General features: G+C 37.1%; 1 protein-coding gene and 1 long non-coding RNA gene across 8 annotated transcripts in view; one reads left to right on the top strand and one right to left on the bottom strand.

Moving 5' to 3' along the window:
• NCKAP5 (NCK associated protein 5) overlaps window positions 1-22,569 on the top strand; it is a 1,012,185-nt gene that overhangs the window by 298,416 nt on the left and 691,200 nt on the right. For all 7 annotated transcript variants that reach the window (XM_067025888.1, XM_059055602.2, XM_059055601.2 and 4 more), the window contains exon 3: window positions 19,886-19,959. In XM_067025888.1, coding sequence (XP_066881989.1) covers window positions 19,886-19,959 — 74 coding nt within the window. The remainder of the gene's footprint in view (window positions 1-19,885; window positions 19,960-22,569) is intronic.
• Window positions 1-22,569, bottom strand: part of LOC136793590 (uncharacterized) — a 101,421-nt gene that overhangs the window by 43,228 nt on the left and 35,624 nt on the right. The gene's annotated exons all lie outside the window — the stretch shown is intronic.

The following is a 22,569-nucleotide window of genomic DNA, read 5'->3' as shown; positions in this document are numbered from 1 at the left end:
TTATATCTTGGCCTTTTCAGGAAAAGCAAGGAGTCTGCCTTCACCAGAGTCCCAGGACAGCTTTGGGGAATAACAGGAGATAAAATTAGAACATAACTAGCCAGATTTTGAAGGGCGTTGATAGTAGTAGGCTCAGGGGGCCATGATACACTGTAGTGAGTGAAATGGCATTCTGTGATCTGATGTTTGAGTGGAAGGAAATGTGAAAAGTCCAGTGTATTAATGCAATGGATCCATCAGTCAATTCCTGCTGTGTTTTCATGTGATACTAGGATTTAGAATAGTCCTTGAACTTTCTGTGGCCAAACTCTTCTACTTACAGTAGCTGGTAACCTAATTGAGGCTTTCCACTTATGTAAGGCTCCGTCAGTGTCTCTCCATCAAAGCAATAATCAAGGTTGAAATGAGGACTCTGCTAAACATGTCATTTATTTTTTTATAGTGACTGATGTTTTTGTTGAGATAATATATGTATAATCTACTGCCTTGCTGACAAATGATATGTTACTGACTTGCAGAACTTTAGGACTGATTGAATTATTTTTCATTTCCACTTCAGGAAAAAGAGAAGAAAATTAAAAATAAGTTATTTTTTCCATTTAAATGAGTCCCTTACTTGACCAATATATACTTATCTCCCAAATTGCTATAAAAGCAATATGTACGAAAGTAACATAGGCGGCTTAGAAATACAATAATCACTTCTCTTTCCCACTTATAACCAAATATACCTCTTATGTCTTTTCCTTAAAGAATATCTAGGTATCAGTAAAAGCATCTTTGTCAAATGTGATAAAAATTAAAAGGTATCGTGCTTGAATTCATTCCATTTCTTAGAATAGAGTGCTGAATATGTGACGACAATTTAATTTCTGCCCTTGGCCTTGTTGAACTGGGGCAGGGAAATCAAAGCAAAACCAAAGTCAAACTTACACAAGATATACAGTTAGTATAAATTTGGACGTTTATTCCTGACTTGGTTTTATGGCTTTGCATATAGCCAGATACCCCTAAGTGAGGGGGCTGGGGAAGTCCTGCCTCTAGTTTCCATCTTACCAGCATAGAATCTACTTTGAGATCAGTTAGCCCACAGGGAAGGTCCTTCTGCTGCTTTAGTTTGGCCTGGGGCAGTAGGAAATGTGCTAAATTGAGCTGTTGTCTTAAGTCTGACATTGTTTGACCCAAACAAAGCATCTAAGGATAATTTGAACTGTAGTTTTCTAAATTGAGATGGTGACCATGACTCAAAGATGTTGTGAGGATTAAATGAGAATGGGATGCCAAAGTGCTTTGGAAAATGACTACAAAGTATATCAATCAATCAAGAAATATAGAGATGTTAAGATGGCTGCTTAGTGTTTCACTTTGTCTGTTTGCTGTGTTAATTTTGAAAGAATTGTCTTTTGAACAAAATATTTATTCTGTTACTTACAGTACAGGCTAAGTTGTGTAACAAAGAGACCCAAAAATGTGTTTTATATAAGATGGAAACATTTCTTTTTCACATAAGAAGGAAAGGGAAAGATTAGGGTGGGCAGGCAGCTGCTTGAAGGTAAATCGGTTTTGCCCGTCTGTCTCTGGGCTCAAGGTTGTTACCATTCCCAGCCAGGGGAAGAGTGTGTAATGGGCAAGCATCTTGTCTTTAAGTCGGAGAGTCCTTGAGTATTGCACGTACCATTTTTGCTCACATGTCGTTGGCTTGAACTCAGTCACATGTTCACACCTAACTTACTGGGAAATAGAAACTCCAGCTCAGGAACCAAGTGTTCAGCTGAAACTGGGGAGGAGTGGAAGCTACCTTTATTTTTTTATTGAAGTATAGTTGATTTTTATGTTGTGTTAATTTCTTCTGTACAGCACAATGATCCAGTTATATGTGTGTATATATATATATTGAGTTATAGTTATATATATATATATATATATATATATATATATATATATATATATACATACATATACACACACACACACACACACACACACAGACATTCTTTTTCATATTCTTCTCCAGTATGGTTTATCTCAGGATATTGAACATAGTTCCCTGTGCTATACAATAGGATCTTGTTATTTGTTGGAGTTATCTTTAAAATAAATATACAATGTCCTCATAATATATGGGAGACAACTTAATAGTCTCCAACAGATTGAGATGTATTGTACTACAATGTTCTGCTAAGCTGTACTCATAGTTTGATTTGCATTAATTGCATTGTCTTGATACAGAATAGCAGGCAATAAAACTTTTCGGTGGCCACACGTGTTATTTGTCTATATTCTGTCACTATAATTCATGTAAATGAAATTCTCATATGTGACAGAGATTAAGAGATGGTTTCATCCTATAGAGTTTACTATTCACCATGCTATCCATTATCCCTCTGTTTGACAACAAACTTTGGTTATGACATTTTGCATTGTGTTAAAACCTTTGACAGCCTGTGTGACTTACATAGCATAGGTAAGCAATGTAGCTAAATCTTCCCCAGGATTATGAGATCAGAGGACCACACAGGTTTGGCAAAATTGTCCACAGGCTATCTTTGAGATGCCATTTCTGGTTTGTACTAATAGAATAAAAATGAGTATATGGTAAGTTTGGAAAACTACCTAATGTCTATGACATAGCTAAAAAACTGTTCTAGAAGGCCAAACCAATAGCCTTATAATTTCAGATTCTCTTGTTATTAGACTGAGTACATCTAGCTAATTAACTAATTTACTCATTCATTTATTTAACACACATTTGCAATGTTCCAAGTGCTCTGCTAAGTATTCTAATACTTAGCATTAGCATTCTAATATCCTAGCATTATCCTCTAGGATACAAAGATGAAGGAAGACATGCTTTGAAGAGTTGTGGCACATTCAGAAGGATCTGTTTGGTAAATAGCCAGATACACAGGATTGGACCTCAGGAGGGTAAGCTAGCATGCAGGTAAATAATTGAGAGTCTCTGGATTTGGGGCAAATGTTGAAGCCCTAGTAGTCTACTAGATTTTCCAATAGAAAGAGGTCCTGTGATGGAACCTTACTCTTGGTACATTAGGGTCTGGAAGAAGAAGAAGGAAGGAAAAAGACGATCTCAGAGTGATAGAAGGAGACAGGAAACACTTTCACAGAAAACCAGGGAGGGAGAAAATATGATTTCAAATGTCTTGCTCCAGGAACTATTCATACAATAAGGATCAAGTAATATCCCATGTTTCCACCTTGCAGAGGCCACTGGTAGCTCTAATGGAACAGTTCCATTGAAGAATTTGCAGCAGAAGCAAGGTTTGAAGAATGAACAGGAAAGAGGAATTAGAGATGGCTAGTGGGGAGATAATTGCAGTGAGATTAATCTGTTAGAGCTGGTATTCCTGAATTGATTTGTTTGTGGTGTTTAACTTTTAAAAATATTTTATTGGAAGAATTTATGTTGGCACAGATGCCAGTCAAGTATGAGGCACCTTTCCATCTATTATCTTGTGTGTAATTCCCAAAGTGGGTATGTTTTAGTTTTTTACATTTACTGTGTAGGTGTACTTTTTCATTAAGGTGACAAAATAACTTTTGAGGGCAGCATCACTTATTATAGTAGTTAGTCATTTCCTAAGTATGGAAAATCCTGTAACTAATGCTGGTTCTATTGATTTGAACAGCTGGCCTCCTAGTTCGTGCTGCTTTGCCCATAGGTGGATTGGGAATCCTACATTAGGAGTGATAAAACTGCTGACAGGATTTCACAAGCTCTGACATAAATGACGCTGATTATAACATGAAGATTATTAGGAGGGATTTTGGATTTCTGCAAGCTTTGAAATAATACTATATTTTAAACTCCACTTGACGTGAATGAAAAATGAGATCCTCTCATCATCAGAATTAATTTATAATGGGCTTCACTCAAAACTGACCCAGATCAGACAGTATGAGGTTCACATTAAGTGGGCTTATACTACACAGATATGCAATGTTCAGTATATCTATAAATGTAATTGCTTTAAATGTTTCATACTAATTGCCCTGAAACATGTACATTAAAGAAGTGAACAGCAAATTTCCTGAAATATATGTCCAAAATGATTCTAATTTGCATAAATTTTAGCAAAGGAACAGATGCTGTACCTTTGTAAAATTTTTAAAACATATTATACAAATATGTTGTGGTGTAACTTGGTGTTCCTCGCCAATCCTAACTTGAGTGAAATACTTTTAGCAGAACATTGACAAGGACAAATGAAAAAAAGGCTTCATTGTTTCAAACACCAGATTATCTTTAGACTAATATAAAGGATTTTGTTTTATTGTGGTATTTTAGATCCAGCTTTCTAAAATTTAATTATAATTAAAACTTTGTGGACATTATTTTCTTGGACTGTATTTTTCTAAAAATATTGATCACTTTTGATATTTATATAGTGAGTATATAATATTTTAAAACTAGAAAGAAAAGTATACAGAAGAAATTAATTTAGCCCATAATACTACCATATATTGTTTGCTTTATTCTCTTTTGATCTTTTATATATTTTCAAAACTGTGATATGTAGGATTATGCAGTTTTTACATCATGCTTCTTTCACCTAACATTATACTGTTATCCATTTTATTATATATTCTTTACAAATTTAAGGAATTGTATAATTCTCCAAATGGATAGTGTGCTTTATTTTAAACAATCCTTTATTTATTTTATTTTTATTTTTATTTTTTTTGCGGTACGCGGGCCTCTCACCGCTGTGGCCTCTCCTGCTGCGGAGCACAGGCTCCGGACACGCAGGCCCAGCGGCCATGGCTCACGGGCCCAGCCGCTCCGCGGCACGTGGGATCCTCCGGGACTGGGGCACGAACCCGTGTGCCCTGCATCGGCAGGCGGACTCTCAACCACTGCGCCACCAGGGAAGCCCATAAACAATCATTTATTTTTGGAACCCAAGACATCAGGGTTTTTTTTTTTATATTGCTGTAAATAATATTTTGAACATCATTAGTTTTGACATTTTACTCAGGATGATTCCTAGACATGGAATTTCTGGATCAAATGTACATGGATGTTTTAGTTTCCCTGACATATTACTAAATTGCTTTTCCCAACTGTTAAATGTGTAGGCAAAGCACACCCTTGTACTTAAGTCTCTGTGTACAGAGAGACTTTGCATCCTCCAGCTTCCCTCTTTGTCTTCCTCCTCTTTCTGTCCACCACAAAGATTCATAATGTGTACTCTACATCCTCCTTCTAGGATGTTTATATTTAATTTTATAATTGCAGTTACATTTCAGACATAAAAAATCTGTTTAAATAATTTTGAACCTTCCTTTTATATTTTGAATTCCGTATTTTTTATTCACTGTTCAGTATAGAATGTATGTATATATGCACACATGCACATACACACATATACACATGTACATATCTGGTAAATACTTTTTACTCATCTCTTGGATATTTGTATATGCTTGTATATATATACAAACTTTTAAGAAAGTTTAAGATACACATACTTTTTAAAAATTTATTGAGGGGCTTCCCTGGTGGCGCAGTGGTTGAGAATCCGCCTGCCAGTGCAGGGGACATGCGTTCATGCCCCGGTCTGGGAAGATCCCACATGCCGCGGAGCGGCTGGGCCCGTGAGCCATGGCCGTTGAGCCTGCGCGTCCGGAGCCTGTGCTCCGCAATGGGAGAGGCCACAACAGTGAGAGGCCCACGTACTGCAAAAAACAAACAAACAAAAACAAACAAACAAACAAAAAATTTATTGAGATTTAATTGACATATAATATTATATTGGTTTCAGGTATACAGGACAATGATTTGATATTTGTATGCACTGTGAAATAACCACCATAGTAAATCTCGATAGCATCCATCACCACAGAAATTTAACTTTAGGATTTACTCTCTTGGCACCTTTTCAGTATGCTCTACAATATTATTGACTATAGTCACTATGTTATACAGTACCTCCCTCATTACTTATTTATTCTGTAACTGCAAGTTTTTACCTTTTGATCCCCTTCACCAATTTTGCCGACTCCCCAGCCCCCTTCCCATCTGGCAACCACCATGCTGCTCTGTGTATCTATGATTTTGGTTTTGTTTAGTTTTTGTTTTTGAGATTCCACATATAAGTGAAATCATACAGTATTTATCTTTTTTTCTGAATTATTTTGCTTAGCTTAATTTTCTCAAGGTCCAAGGTTGTCACAAATAGCAAGATTTCATTCTTTTTTGTGGCTGAATAATATATTCCATTGTGTGTGTGTTATTTATAGATAGATAGATAGATAGATAGATAGATAGATAGATAGATAGATAGATATACCACTTTTTCTTTATCCATTCATCCATTGATGGACACGGGTTATTTCCATATCTTGGCTATTGTAAATAATGCAATGAACATGGAAGTGCATATATTTTTTTCGAGTTAGGGGTTTTGTGGGTTTATTTTTAGATAAATTCCAACAACTGAAATTACTAGATCATATGGTAGTCCTAGTTTTAATTTTCTGAGGAAACTCCATGCTGTTTTCCAAAGTGGCTGCACCAATTTACATTCCCACCAACAGTGCATGGGAGTACCCTTTTCTCCACATCCTTGTCAAGACTTGTCATTTTGGTAATAGTCATTCTAACAGGTGTGAGGTGTTATTTCATTGTAATTTTGATTCACATTTCCCTGATGACTAGTGATATTGGACATCTTTTCATGTACCTGTTGACTGTTTGTTTGCCTTCTTTCAAAAAATATCTATTCAAATCCTCTGCCTATTTAAAAATCAGATTGTGGGGGGGTTTTTTGTTTTGTTTTGTTTTATTTTTGCTATTGAGTTGTATAAGTTCTACATTTTAGATATTAACTCCTTATCAGGTATATGGCTTGCAAATATATTCTCCCTTTCAGAAGGTTGTCTCTGCCTTTTGTTGATGGTTTACTTTGCTATGCAAAAGCTTCTTTTGTTTGATGTAGTCCCACTTGTTTATTTTTGCTTTTTTTGCCTTTGCTTTTGGAGTCAGATTTAAAAATTCATCACAAAGACTCATGTCAAGGAGCTTGCCATCTATTTTATCTTTTAGGAGTTTTATGACTTCAGGTCTTACATTCAAGTCTTTAATCCATTTTGAGTTAATTTTGGGGTATGGTGTAAGATAGTGGTCTAGTTTCATTCTTTTGCATGTGGCTGTCCACTCTTCCCAACACCATTTATTGAAGAGATGCCCTTTTTCCATTGCGTATTCTTGGCTCCTTTGTCACTAATTAATTGACCATATACTTGTAGGTTTATTTCTGGATTTTCTGTTCTGTTCCATTGATCTATGTGTCTGTTTTCATGTCAGTGCCACACTGTTTTGATTACTCTAGCTTTATAATATAATTTGAAATCCAGGAGCATGATGCCTCCAGCTTTGTTCTTCTTTCTCAAGATTGCTTTGGTTTTTCACAGTCTTTTGTGTTTCCATACTAATTTTAGGATTGTTTGTTCTGTTTCTATGAAATAATGTTAGAAGTTTGATAGGTATTGTTTTGACTCTATAGATTCCTTTGAGTAATATGGACATTTTAACAATATTTACTATTCCAATCCATGAGCATGGAATATCTCTCCATTTCTTTGTGTCTTCAGTTTCCTTCTTCAGTGTCTTAGAGTTTTCAGAGTACAGGTCTTTCATCTTCTTGATTAAATTTATTTCTAGGTATTTCATTCTTTTTGATGCAATTGTAAATGGGTCTGTTTTCTTAATTTCTTTTTCTGTTAGTGTATAGACATTTTATGCCTTGCCACTTCACTAAATTTGTTTAGTAGTTCTAACAGTCTTTTTGTGAAAAGTTTAGGGTTTTCTCTATATAAAATCATTTCATCGGCAAATAGTGACAGTTTTACTTATTTCTTTCCGATTTGGATGCCTTTTATTTTTCTTGCATAATTGCTCTGGCAAGGACTTCCAATACTATGTTGAATAGAAGTGGGGAGGGTGGACATTCTTATCTTGTTCCTGATCTTAGAGGAAACACTTCTAGCTTTTCACTGTTGAGTATGTTAAGCTGTAGGCTTCTCATACATGGCCTTTATTATGGTAAGGTACATTCCCTCTGTACTCACTTTGTTGAAAGTTTAACATAAATGGATATTGAATTTTGTCAAAAGCTTTTTGTACATCTATTGAGATGATCATATGGTTTGTATTTGTCATTTTGTTAATGTAGTGTATCACATTGCTTTGCAGATGTTGTTGATGTTGAAATATCCTTACATCCCTTGAATAAATCCCACTTGATCATGGTGTATCATCCTTTTAACGTATTATTGAATGCAATTTGCTAACATTTTGTTGAGGATTTTTGCATCTGTGTTCATCAGGGATACTGACTTGTAATTTTCATTTATGGTGATGTGCTTGTCTGGATTTTGGTGTCACAGTAATGCTGGCCTCATCAAATGAGTTTGGAAGCATTTCCTCCTCTTCAACTTTTTGAAAGAATTTGAGAAGGATAGGTATTAACTCTTCTTTGAATGTTTGATAAAATCCACTAGAAAAGCCATCTGGTACCAAACTTTTGTTTGAATCGGTATCAGAACCCTCCCACAATCTCTTTATGTGTTTTGGTCTGTTCAGATTTTCTATTTCTTCCTAATTCAGTCTCTAAAGATTGTGTGATTCTAAGAATGTATTAATTTCTTCTATGTTGTCCAATGAGTTGGCATATAATTGTTCAGAGTAGTCTTTTAAGATCTTTTGTATTTCTATGCTATCAGTTGTAACATCTCCTCTTCAATTTTGGATTTTATTTATTTAAAGCCTCTTTTTTTCTTGGTGAGTCTGGCTAAGGGTTTGTCAATTTTGTTTATCTTTTCAAGGAATTAGCTCTTAGTTTTACTGACTTTCCTATTGTCCTTTTAGCCTCTATTTTATTTATTTCTGCTCTGATTGTTATCATTTACTTTCTTCTACTAACATTGTTTCTTCTTTTTCTAGTTTCTTTAGGTGTAAAGTTAGATTGTTTGAGATTTTTCTTCTTTCTTGAAGTAGGCCAGTATTTCTGTGAGCTTCCCTTTCAGAACTGCTTTTGCTGCATCACATAGGTTTTGGTATGTTGTATTTCATTTTAATTTGTCTCTAAGTATGTTTTTATTTCTCCACTGATTTTTTTATTGACCCAGTGGTTGTATGTAGCATGTTGTTAAATATCCACGTATCTGTGAGTTTTACAGTTTTCTTCTTGTAATTGATTTTAAGTTTCATGCCATTGTGGTTGGAAGAAATGCTTGATGTAATTTCAGTCTCCTTAAATGTATTGAAATTCGTTTATGGCTTAACATATGATCTGTCCTGGAGAATGTTCCATGTGTACTTGAAAAGAATGTGTTTTGCTGCTTTTGGATGGAATATTCTGTATATGTCTATTAAGTCAATCTGATGTAAGGTGTCATTAAGGCCAGTGTCTTCTTATGATTTTCTGTCTGAATGATCTATCCACTGATATAAGTGGGGTATTAAACTCCCCTCCTATTATTGTATTGTTGTACTTTCTCCCTTTAGGTCTGTTAATATTTGCTTTTTATATTAGGTGCTTCTATGTTGGGTGCATCTATATTTATAAAATTACATATACTTGTTGAATTGACACTTTTACCATTATGTAGTGCCCTTCTTTGTCTATTACTACAGTCTTTGTTTTAAAGTCTATTTTGTCTGATATGAATATAGCTATCCCAGCTTTCTTTTTGTTTCTATTGAATATTTGCATGCAATATCTTTTTCCATCCCTTCATTTTCAGTATATGTATGTCCTTATATCTAAAGTGAGTCTCTTGTAGGCAGCATATAGATGAGTCTTGTTTTTTTTTGTTTTGTTTTGTTTTTGTTTTGTTTTGTTTTTTAATCAATTCAGTCGCTCTGTCTTTAGAGTGAAGAATTTAGCCCATTTACATTTAAGGTAATTATTGATAAATATTAATTTACCTCCATTTTGTTCATTTTTCTGCCTGTTTTTCAATAGTTCCTCTCTGTTACTTTCTTCTTCTCTTGCTCTCTTTCTTTGTGCTTTGATGACTTAGTTTGGTTGAGATTCCTTTAGTTGTTATGTTGAGATTCCTTTAGTAGTTATGTTGAGATTCCTTTCATTGTTATGTTGAGATTCCATTCTCTCTTTTTGTATGTGTGTATCTACTCTAGGCTTTTGCTTTGTGGTTATCATATGGTTCACATATAATGTCCTATGTATATAAAAGTCCATTTTAAGTTAATACTAACTTAAATTTGATCTTATTCCAAAACTCTACATCTTTACCTCTCCACTGCATTTCATCTTTTTACTTTTGTCTCTTAGGTATCCCTTAAATAATTATTGTATTTTTGTTAATTTTGCTACTTTTGTCTTTAAACTTGACACTAACCTTATAAGTGATTGATCCACTATCTTTGCTAAATATTTATCTTTACTAGTGAGAATTTGACTTGCATATATTTTCTTGTTATTAATTAGTGACCTTTCTTTTCAGGTTAAAGACGTCCCTTTAACATTTCTTGTTAGGTTGGTTTGGTGGTGATGAACTCATCTAACTTTTGTTTGACTGAAAAACTCTATCTCTCTTTTCATGATGAGTGATAATCTTGCTGGGTAGAGTATTCTTGGTTGGAATTTTTTTCTTTCAGCACTGAGAATATATCATGCCACTCCCTTCTGGCCCATAATGTTTCTGCTAAAAATATATTCTGCTAGTCTTATTGGCTTTCCCTCACACATAACAAGTTTCTTTTCTCTTGCTGCTTTTAAGGTTCTCTTATTGTCTTCAATTTTTGACACTTTAAGTATAATGTATCTTGGTGTAGATCTCTTGAGGTTCATCTTATTTGGAGTTCTCTGCACTTCCTGGACCTGCATGTCTGTTTCCTTTCCCAGGTTAGGGAAACTTTTAGCCATTATTTCTTCAAATAAGTTCTGCCCCTTTCTCTGTCTCTTCTCCTTAGACCCCCATAATGTTAATGTTAGTCCTCTTGGTGTTTTTCCATAGATCCCTTAAAATCTCTTCACTTTATTTTTACTTGTATTATTTTATTATTATTATTTTGCTGCTCAGTTTAGATGAGTTTCCTTGCTTTGTCTTCCAGAACACTGATTCTTTCTACTGCTTTGTCTAGTCTGCTATTGAATCCTTCTAGTGTGTTTTTTAGTTAAGTTTTTGTGTTCTCAGCTCTGTGACTTCTGTTCTGTACTTCTTTATATTTTCTATCTCTTTGCTGACGTTCTCACTTGTTCATCTATTCTTCTGAGTTCAGTGAGCAATTTTGACTATTACTTTGAATTCTTTTTCAGGTAGATTACTTATCTTCATTTCATTAAAATCTCTTTCTGAAGTGCTGTCTTGTTCTTTCTTTAAGAACATATTTCTGTTTTGTCATTTTGTTTGATGCTGTTTCTGTGTATTGGTGAAACAGCTACCTCTCTGAGTCTTGAAGTAGTTGGCCTTGTGTAGGTGATGAACCTTATAATTCAACCTTGCCCTAGTGGTTGGTTGTCTTTTGAAACTTTGTGATTGTCTAAGCAGCCTGATTTATTCTTGATAGGTTCCTGGTGTTGAGGGTGTGCCAAGACCTGTCAGTGTTCTAAGAGGAAGGATCTCATTTTGCACTTAGTTTTAGCCTGTTTGAAAGTCAAACCCTCAGGCAGTGGGTTTTGAAGTATGCACGTATATAGTCCTATTGGCCATAAACATAAACCCTGCTGGCCTCCAGAACAGGAAATCTGGAGATGACCCTTGGGCAACATTTCCATAAATCAGACCTCTAGACAAGTGTATAAGCTCCTTTCTGGGAGGTAACATTGAGCTGCATTGAGGCGAAGGGAGTGTGCAGGGATAGTGTCTTACATTCCCTGAGAGTGCCTCTGTACTCTCTAGATGTGTGGCAAGACTGAAGCCTCAGGCTGAATCTCCAGGACAAGCAAATAGGCCTTTTTCATAAGAAGACTGGAGGTGTGTTTCAGTCTGCTGCCTGTGCAGTGCCCTGGGGGTGGTAGCCTGCCAAGAACTATCTTTCCAATTGTTACAGTCCCATGGAGCCCAGGAATGCAAGTCCCCTTGGCCACCAGGGCTAGGTGATCAGAGGTCATCCTCTATGTGGATCGCATGCACCTGCTGGCTCTAGAAGGGCATCTGGAGTGCATAGGGGGCAGGACATGCTCCTTGGCTTTGGCATGACATCAGGAAAAATCCTTGTCTGTGCTCCCCTGCCAGTTTCAGCAAGGGAGTGGCAGAGTGTCGTGACTGCTCTCACTAGCTGGTCCCAGCCAGGGAGTGAGGGAATGCTGCATCTACTCATCCCTACCTGCCTTACCAAGACAGTGGGAGGGCCCATGTCTGCACACCTGCCTGTGCTAACAGGGTAAAGGGAGAGTGCAGAAGGGTGTCTGCCAGCACCCCAGTCTCCAGAAAGAGTCCCAACCATCTCTTGTTCCTCCAGCAGATGCTTGAAGATTAGCATAGGAATCTCCTTCACATTCCAGGCACTTTTCAAACTGCTACTTTTGCACTGGGTTCTAGGGTGAGTGAGACCTCATGCAAGCCTTTTATGTATGTATGTGTGTATGTATGTATTTTTAAATTAATTTTTATTGGAGTACAGTTGCTTTACAATGTTGTGTTAGTTTCTGCTGTACAGCAAAGTGAATCAGTTATATGTATATATATCCACTCTTTTTCAGATTTCCTTCCCACTTAGGTCACCACAGATCATTGAGTAGAGTTCCCTGTGCTATACATTAGGCTCTCATTAGTTATCTATTTTATACATAGTAGTGTATATATGTCAAGCCTTTTGAAAGGCGAATCTCAGTTCACTTCAACTGTCGACTGAAAAATAATGCACCACCTGAAAGTTGAGGGTTATGTTTTATTTGGTGGACAAAACTGAGGACTTAAGCCTGGGACACAGCATCTCAGATAACTGAGGGACTGCTCTGAAGAGGCAAGGGCAGGAGCCAGGACATATAGGAGTTTTTGCAACAAAGACCAGGTAGTCAGAACATCAAAGATTACTGTTAATTAAGGAAAACAAGATATCTCAGGTTAAGGAATCTAGTGCTTTTCCATGTATGGGAAGATGAAAATTCTGGGCTCACTGAAATCATTCCTTTGATATGCACCTCAGCTATCTGGGGCCAGTATTCTGTGCTTCTCATCCTGAGTCTCCTCAGGGTGCATCGTTGGTGGTGGCTACAGCAGCTGGCTGCTAGATGGGGGGCAAATCTTGCCTCGATCCTGAGTTCCCTCAGGGCTCTGCGTTGGGGGCAGCTGTAATGTGATGGCTTGATGGCTGCAACATCCTTTGTTTACTGATATGGCAGGTGGCATTTTTAGTTCACACAGCCCTTTGGGTCCCTTGGATGTGAGCTCTTTTTGTTTCTAAGCCAGACATTTTGGGGGCTCATCTCTCTGTTGTAGGTCCCAAGGGCTGGAGAGGCTGATATGGGGCATAAACCCCTCACCCTAGGGGAGAACCTCTGGGTTTGTGAGATTCCTTCCCTACTGTGGGGCTCTGTACCAGGCATGGAGTTTTTGGTGAGACCACATCTCTGTCTCTCCTACCCATCTCAATGTGGTCCTTTTATCATTTATTGTGGATGGGGCAGTTCAGCTAGTTTTCAGTTCTTTTTCGAAGGGAATCATTCCATATGTAGCTGTAGATTTGGTGTGTCCATGGGGCAAGGTGAGTTTAGGGTCTTCCTGAGCCTCCACCTTAGAGCACTTTCCCCCAGCCTTCCACACACGTATTTTTAATTAAAGTGGGTGCTTTGTTTTCTGAATTCATGTAAAGCTGAGAATGTCTTTCTGTTGCTTTGTTATATACAAGCTACTTTATTGGGGATGTTTATGGATTAAGACACAAAGGTTTGTCTATGTGTCTTATTTCAATGGACATCTTGGGTGGCCAGAAGCTATGCAACCAGCCTTTTAAAAATCCTTGATATGAGACCCATTTGTCTGTTTGGTGCTTGCAGTCATCCCAATCCCTGCCCCAAATACACACACTATTGTTTTTTCCAGCCCTTATGTGGGTGGATGTGTGAATGATTTTCCATAAACTCTATCTGGAATATGAGGAGCCTTTCTGATGTGTAAAATCAAGTGTTTTTTTTTTTTTTCTCTATCCTATTCTGAAATGTTTCTTTAATTATCCCTTGATCATTGTTTACCTTACAAATCTTGTCAAGTACTCAAAAGCTATAATTGATAGACAAACCTACATTTTCTGACCTAATATCCATCATGTCTTTATTCATTTTCATCTTTATCCTTTATTTAATTTACCTAGATTGTTTGTCCTTCACAGGACTGTATATGTGTTTTTATTGTCAATTCTACGATTGTGTCTAATGTGGTTTTGTCATAAGGAAAATAAGTAGAATACAGTGTTCATCAAATTAATAACTATATTTGAATAAAGTCTGTGCTGAGTGACATGAGAAGTACATGCTGGGCAAAGCAAGCCTGGGGAAGCTGACATTTTTCACGGATAATGTTAGAGACAGTGAACATTGACACCAAGGATGATAGGGATATGTGTGTGCGCTTTTCTTCTAGGTTACAGCAGTATTAATCTTCACTAACTGGACTATATATACACTAATTGAATCATACTGTAGAAATAGTAGAAGGCTTAGTGAGTGCAGTCAACCTCGTATCCATGGGTTCCACATCTGTGGATACAGAGGGATGACTATAAAAGACTAGAGCATCCATGGATTTTGGTATCACCAGGAATTGGTCCTGGAACCAATCCCCCATGGATACTGAGGAATATTTAAGTACTTGGGTTGGGGAGTTTGATTTGTTTCTAGATGAGATACTGAGGAGTAGACTTCATTTGTGTCATCACTTAGTGCTGATACACCATAATCCATTATCCACTCTTCTCTGAAGCACAATTTCATGTTGTGGAGAGTCATCCCATAATAAAAATCACAATGTAAAGGTCAACAGGTTTCCATTCTGCTATTGCAGTTTACATTTCCTTGAAATTCTTAGCTCACCCAGCTCCTTTTTTATTTCATTTTATTCTCTTTTCAGCTTGTCTTGTTTTTAATTTAATCCTATCTTTTTATCTCTGTGTCTTTTTTTAAGCTTTCTGCACATGTTTTGGAGAGCCATGTCTTTCTGGATACTACCAAACATGTTAAGGTTTTTGCTAAAATACTTTCTTGAAAATCATTTCCAGGGCTTCCCTGGTGGCGCAGTGGTTGAGAATCCGCCTGCCGATGCAGGAGACACGGGTTCGTCCCCTGGTCCGGGAAGATCCCACATGCCGCGGAGCAACTAGGCCCGTGAGCCATGGCCGCTAGGCCTGCGCGTTCGGAGCCTGTGCTCCGCAACGGGAGAGGCCACAACAGTGAGAGGCCCGCATACCGAAAAAAAAAAAAAAAAAAAAAAAAAAAAAATCATTTCCAGATTTGATGCCTTCTCCTGTGATTGAGAGTAATGTTCTCTTTCTCTTGTCCTCCAGTACTTCTTCATGGGTTCTGTGTTGTATGTTTTCACTTTACTCATTCTAAAATGATCCTCATAGACCCTGGGATCACCAGCAGACAGCGTATATACCACCTTCTGTCCATCTGCATTTTAAAAATCTTTTCTGAGAGGTCTCCCAATATCCACTGTCTTTCAGGCAATTTGGGGAGCTATGTTATACTGAGGTAGAATTTTGCCATCCCCTTTCTATCTGCCTGTGCCTTTGATACTCTGGAATATTGGAGCCCATGTTAAGAACATTCAGTATGCACTTTATACCCAAGCTGGCACTATAGGCACAGTTGCTATAACATTGTACTTGCTGTGACTGTAGTTCCAGTGTGGATCACTGCCAGCCACACTGTGATCACCCTCCATTGTTTCCTGGGAATTAATCTCCAAAGTGATTCCTAGTAGAATAATCCTATTTTATTCTTAAAGAATGGTAAGGATTTATTATTAATTAACAAATTTCTCCAATTCAGGGGCCAGAAATGATAAATATATGAGGGTGCTGCCTAAGTTCTTTTAGGCAGAGAAAACCTTCTTTCATTTAACAAAAAGCACATGTAAGCATCATCTTTTTTTTCACAATTCATTTCAGTTGGTGTCTGTGTGTGTGTGTGTATGTGTAGGGGTGGGGTATAGGCAATACCACAATAAATGTGCAAGTAACATAAAATTGGATATTAAAGTAAGCATGCTATGATGAAAAATTAAGCTGAAAAGAAGGATGAAGAATCCATATTCATAGTTTCCCATTGTTATGTTGTTTAAGATATCATTAGAGTTATTTTTATGGAAAACTAATGGAAGCAGCCAGTATTATATTTGAAATAGCTTTTTTTTTTTTTTTTTTTTTTTTTTTGGTACGCGGGCCTCTCGCTGTTGTGGCCTCTCCCGTTGCGGAGCACAGGCTCCGGACGCACAGGCTCAGCGGCCATGGTTCACGGGCCCAGCCGCTCCGCGGCATGTGGGATCTTCCCAGTCCGGGGCACGAACCCGCGTCCCCTGCATTGGCAGGCGAATTCTCAACCACTGCGCCACCAGGGAAGCCCTGAAATAGCTTTTAAACCACAATCCAGCAATACCTACATTTAATGCTTGAAAATCTGTATTGTTATTGTTAATCTCTAACTACCTATTCTAAAATTCAGCAACTATAATTAAAGAAGCATACACTTAGGGACTTCCCTGATGGTGCAGTGGAATCCGCCTGCCAATGCATGGGGCACGGGTTTGACCCTGGTCCAGGAAGATCCCACATGCCGAGGAGCAACTAAGCCCATGAGCCACAACTACTGAGCCTGTGCTCTAGAGCCCATGAGCCACATCTACTGAAGCCCGCACACCTAGAGCCCGTGCTCCGCAACAAGAGAAGCCACCGCAATGAGAAGCAAGTGCACTGCAACGAAGAGTAGCCCCCGCTCACCACAGCTAGAGAAAGCCCGCACACAGCAATGAAAACCCAATGCAGCCAAAATAAAGAAGCATACACTTAAACATCTTGAAGTTGAATAAGAGAAGAGACAATGGATATAAACTTTACCTTGTAAAGTGGTTTGCCTTTTGAGAAGAAGTTTGATCCTATAGAAAAGGCTCTGCTCACTGCTTAGCACGTGGTGTATGCTTAAACTGTTTTATTTAATCCTTATAACACCTTTTAAATTATTATTTATCTCTCTGAAAAAAATAAGGTTTAGAGAGATTATATAGCTTGGCCTGAGGAGGTACAGCTAGTAAGTACCAAAACCAGGATCTGAACCTAAATCTCTTTGATCCAAAGATCATATTTGTAATCACCTTTCAGCTTCCACCTCTGACTTGAGCTAAGCAGAATGAACAGAATAACAAATCTATTGGTTTAAATCTAACTGTTTTCCAGAGCTTGCACATGATTTGGCCCCTGCTTTCCTCTCCAACTTCATTTTAGAATACACACCCCAGGCTCTGCTCCTGGACACAATGGCTTCCTTTCTGTTCCTTAAATACGACATTTGAGTGCCTTTGCATAGGCCATTTCCTTTGCCTGCAGTGTTCTCCCTGCTCTCTTCCTTTCTCTGTATGCTTGCCTCCTTCTGTCTCAGGTCTTAACCCCAAAATCATTTGCTCTGAGTCCTCTTCCAACCATGGTGTATGAAGATGGTGCTTTCCCCATTTAAAGTTCCTCCTGTCACCTGTTATTTCCTTCCTAGCATGTAACCAATCTGAAATCCATCTGCTCACTTACTTGTTATGTATCTCTCTACAGAATGTAAGCTCTCTGAGGGCAGGAACTTTCTCCCTCTTAGTTATTACCATATCTACGGAAGTTAGAACAGCACTTGACATATAATAGATGTTGAAAAAAAAACAATTGAATGAAGAATGGATGCGTGACTTTGAAGTTTATATATTTGTTTTTACTTGGAAACACTGTCTTTAAATTTTTTTGGATGGGATGTATTTGAAATTATCTTTAAGAATTTTGAGTGTTCTAAATCATGTTTAGAGATGCCCTCATGATGCAGTGGTTAAGAATCCGCCTGCCAATGCAGGGGACGCGGGTTTGAGCCTTGGTCTGGGAAGATCCCACATGCCACGGAGCAACTAAGCCCGTGTGCCACAACTACTGAGCCTACACTCTAGAGCCTGCGAGCCACAACTACTGAGCCCATGTGCCACAACTACTGAAGCACATGAACCTAGAGCCTGTGCTCCACAACAAAGAGAAGCCACCGCAATGAGAAGCCCACACAATGCAACAAAGAGTAGCCCTCGCTCACCACAACTAGAGAAAGCTTGTGAGCAGCGATGAAGACCCAATACAGCCAAGAATAAATAAATAAAATTAATTAATTAAAAATAAATAAATAAGTAAATCATGTTTAAAGCTTGATCGGGATACTTAATAACATAACCACAGACCACTGCAACTTCCTGTGATAAGAGATTTCTGCTTTGGTTTTGACGTGCCCAATGTTCTTATTTAAATAACTAAACTGAACATGTGTATTAATTAGAATAAAACTCTTTAGCTAATTTTCTGCAATAGAATTGTAGTGTTATAGAATTCTAACAGTTTTAGCTAGATGAGGACTTAGGATACTCTCTAGTCTAACTGAAATATTGTGGAAAGTTAAAAAGGCTTCTCAAAGGCTACACAGGTAGATCCAGGTCCAGAAACTTGGAACGGGGCCCTTTCCATTATATCAGGTCAACTCTTACTGTGTTTCTTCCACTCCCCTGCTCTCACCAACTATAGTGAATATTTTTATAGGAGCAACAGATTTTATATAGAATTTCATCAACATAAATCTGTAAAAAAAAAGTAGCAATATTAACCAAAGTTCTCAGTTTACCTTAAATCCATAAGAAATGAAACAGTAACTTTCATGCGTGCCTTAAAACAAATCATTGCACTGTGTTCCATCTAAGGTAGTTGTAATGTAAGCACAAAGGCCTGTGGGCTAGATCTTCATACAGAAAGGGAAAGAAGTATCAGGTTCAGGATGAAATAAATCATACAATTTTTTTTTGTATTTTTCTACATAGTTAGCAGTTGAAACTATTGCATGTGAACGTCATATTCAGGAATCACAAATATAAAAAATTGGATTTAATAACCTATAGATTTTATGAGCAGTTCTCATGCCTCAAAGGAATCCCTCATTTTTCAGAAATGTTTCTTGAAAATATAATTTGATTTACAAAACTTTATGCATATTTCTAAACAAGATAAACCTTGCCTTTATTACCTCTTAGAAGCCAAAGATTGATTTTCTAAGAAAAGAAATAAAAGAAAATAAAAATTAAAGAAAAGAAACACCAAAACCAAATTACATTGTTTTGTTCATATAAGGAGATGAGGGAAAACGAACATGTGATTCACCAATACAAATGAGATGCCCAGTGAATGAGGGCAGTGAATATATAAAGCTTCTATGTAGCTCAAAAATAGTGTTTTTGCTGGGAAATTATTTGTGTAAAACCAGTATAATCAAGACCTGTGTTGTCTACTTTATTCCTCCTCTTCTAAGGTCAGCAGCAAAAGTAAGTTTGACTCACTTCCCTCCCTCCACCCCTTACTGTTATATGGCAGAACAGATCACAGTGTAAATGACTATGAAATTTAGCTTTTCTCTGTGAATAAGAGGATTTTTATGCTCACTTGATAGAACTCCATTTCTCTTCCATTCTTTGCTCATGAGAGTGATCACAGGATATGGGGAAAATATTATTTATCCCCAAATGACTATGCATATAAGTCATAGAAGCATCTACTCCTAGAACTGGGAGGGACCAAGGGGTTATCTTGTCCCAAATCTTCTTGTAGAGATCAAAATGGTCGTAGAATCCTGTGCCTATGGTGATGAGGCCTTAATGTGTCTTTGTGTGTATGTATGTGCAGGAATACATGGACTCCAACAAATACATTGAACATCTGCTGACTCAACTTGAGGAGCAACACAGAAGTCTCTGGAGGTGAGTTAAATCCACATCCTTAACTAATAGCAGCATCTATAAATTCGATCTTGATCACAGAAGCATGGAGTTTGCAAATGTTCTCTTCTGCTTGGTGCCAAAAGCACCTTTGGGGGCAAAACTCAGCAGAGGCTACTGAGAGAGTTCCATTCCTTTAATTAAAGTAAAGCAATGGTGCCAAAAGTTGTCCTTGAGTGAAGGACCTGCTCAGAACTGGGAGGATGGTGGAAATCAAAACACTTGTCAGGGTCAAGGAATTAATTTGTCCAAGGCCATGCAGCAAACTTATATTGTAGAAACTAGAACCCAGATTCTCTGGCCCTTGCCTGCTTCAATATTATTTAAGGTTTTCTATAATTGAAAGGTTGAACACTTCTGCTTAAAATTTCTTAATTCATATTAAAGAATATGTGTTTCAAGAACGCTGTAGTACAGGTCTCCCATGTTTAGTTTTTTGTTCTGTGTGGTGGGTCCTGATTCTAGGTAAGGAAAGGTATGTGAGAACATTTGTGCAGGTAAATTGGAAAAAGAGGCGAGTATCATAGAAGTCATATTCCCAAGTTATTCATTCCCTGAGGCCTCTTGGGAATGGAGATTATTTTGATATTATTATCTAGGTCTTTGGGGTCCGTGTGGTCATGGTCTTCCTAGATGCTCGTATGGTCTCTGAATTGCATTTACTAAATTCCTATAGCTCTTGTTATCTGTAATAAATATGCTAGTGCTCAATTACATGATACCTTACATTGCACACGAATTGTTTAATATGATTAGCTTTGTCTCCCAGGGGTCAAAAAGCCCCTAACGTCCTTTATTTCTCATCTCTTCATGTCATGGAAGACAGTGCTCTCTCTGTACACAGAGATATTAAGCAGGTAAGTATGACCTAACCCTGTGGATTTCTTGTCCAACCTTATCTAAATCCATCACCCTTGGTCTCTGTACCAGCTGATGCTGCCTGTTCTACGTGCACCCTTGTAATAAATCCTAATAACCTTGAAATTCATCTTCTCAGAGGAATTCTAGTTCTTGGGCAAAATGCCTGATATTTTCATTTGTTCTGCTCTTATATTAATTTTCCTACTAGAAAACAGATCTGTGGTTATAGTAATAGACAATATTCTATTTCTCTACCTAGAAAAGCTGCTGGTAGGATACAACAAAAATGTACAGTTTTCAGGTCTGCTTGCTGCTAACAGACACATCAGTTAACTTTCTATAACTTGTTGCAATATTTGTTAGATTTCTTTTTGAGAGCTCTAACCAGGTTTTCTTTTGTGAACCAGTGTGTTGTATTAATAAAACCAACAGCATGTATTTATGGTTATATGCCTTTTAAATTATATTTTCTGTAGATCTACTACAAAGTATGCTTAAAAGGTTATGTAACTGAGTTGTAACACTTTCTTTAAACTATTTGTATAGAATAACTTTACCCTATTTTTCAAAAGAAAAATGCACAGATGATGAATACCATCTTGATGAAAGAAATTAGAGTTGAATTTGGTCAGTGTGTCTTATACACATCATTGAAGAGGAATTATAGTTTCACAGGTTTTTGAACCAAAAAACCTGCATGGAAAAGGATATTTTCCTGCTTTCTTAAGGTAGTTAATAAAAACCTTTGGTTTCCTCTGATATGATTAAATTAAAATCTCATTTCAGGTGCAAACATAACCTAACATAAAGTAAGAGCTCAGAATTTTGTGGGCAATCACTTCCATTTTCCTTCGAAGTAGGATTATTGCTGGTGAAGAAGCAAAGCTTTTTATATAGTGTCAGAGGATCTAATAAAAAAGCTTCATTTGAATAACAATAAAGGGCAATGATGACATTTGAAGAGTCAGAATAACTACCAGTGAGAAAATGGAAATAGTAGTATTGAAAAGAAAATGAAAACCAATAATACCAGATTTACAGACTATTTATTGAATCACAAAATTATACTTGATTATATTTTGCAAACAGATCTTGACTGACTTACAGTGATAGGCTTTCTGATGGTTATTACAATATCACAACTGCAACTATAGCCAAATTTTTTATGGTGACCGATTTGTGAGTGACAGTGAGCAGTTGTGTGACAGTGACAGTGGGTGTTTTTGATTGAATAGTTAAAATGCTTTCTTGAGTTGGGGTAGACTCTATGATTTGTCGAGCATCATGGGAAAATCATGTCATGTACATAAGCACAACTAAAGTGTCTGAAGTTAAACAAGCATTCCCATAACTCAGTATACGCTTCTTCTGATTTTTATTATGCCTTTAATTTGTAGCTGTTACAAATTTCATGGAAGAGGTTACTTGTCATTGCTGCTGATATTAACTAATGGGCTTCCATTTATACTTAAGCTAACTTAAGTATAGCTTAAAAGAAACTTAAAAGGAAAAATTGAATATTTTGATCTTCCAGCAATAATAGTAGGCAGCATTAATTTATGGCCACAGTCTTTGAGGACTGATCAAAACATGGTAAATACATGTCATACTGTTATTGCCTCTTGCTTAATGATAAAAGAATTGGATAAATGGTAGAAGATTGGGTCTAAGAATTAAAAGTCTTATTTTCGTGGAGGAATCTCCTAGTCTTTAATAGGCTTTAGTCACTTT

Source organism: Kogia breviceps, chromosome 2 (genome assembly GCF_026419965.1).
Source record: "Kogia breviceps isolate mKogBre1 chromosome 2, mKogBre1 haplotype 1, whole genome shotgun sequence".
Lineage (NCBI taxonomy): Eukaryota > Metazoa > Chordata > Mammalia > Artiodactyla > Physeteridae > Kogia > Kogia breviceps.
The sequence above is the reverse complement of the archived record's forward strand: the minus strand, read 5'-3'. Positions and strand labels throughout refer to the sequence as shown.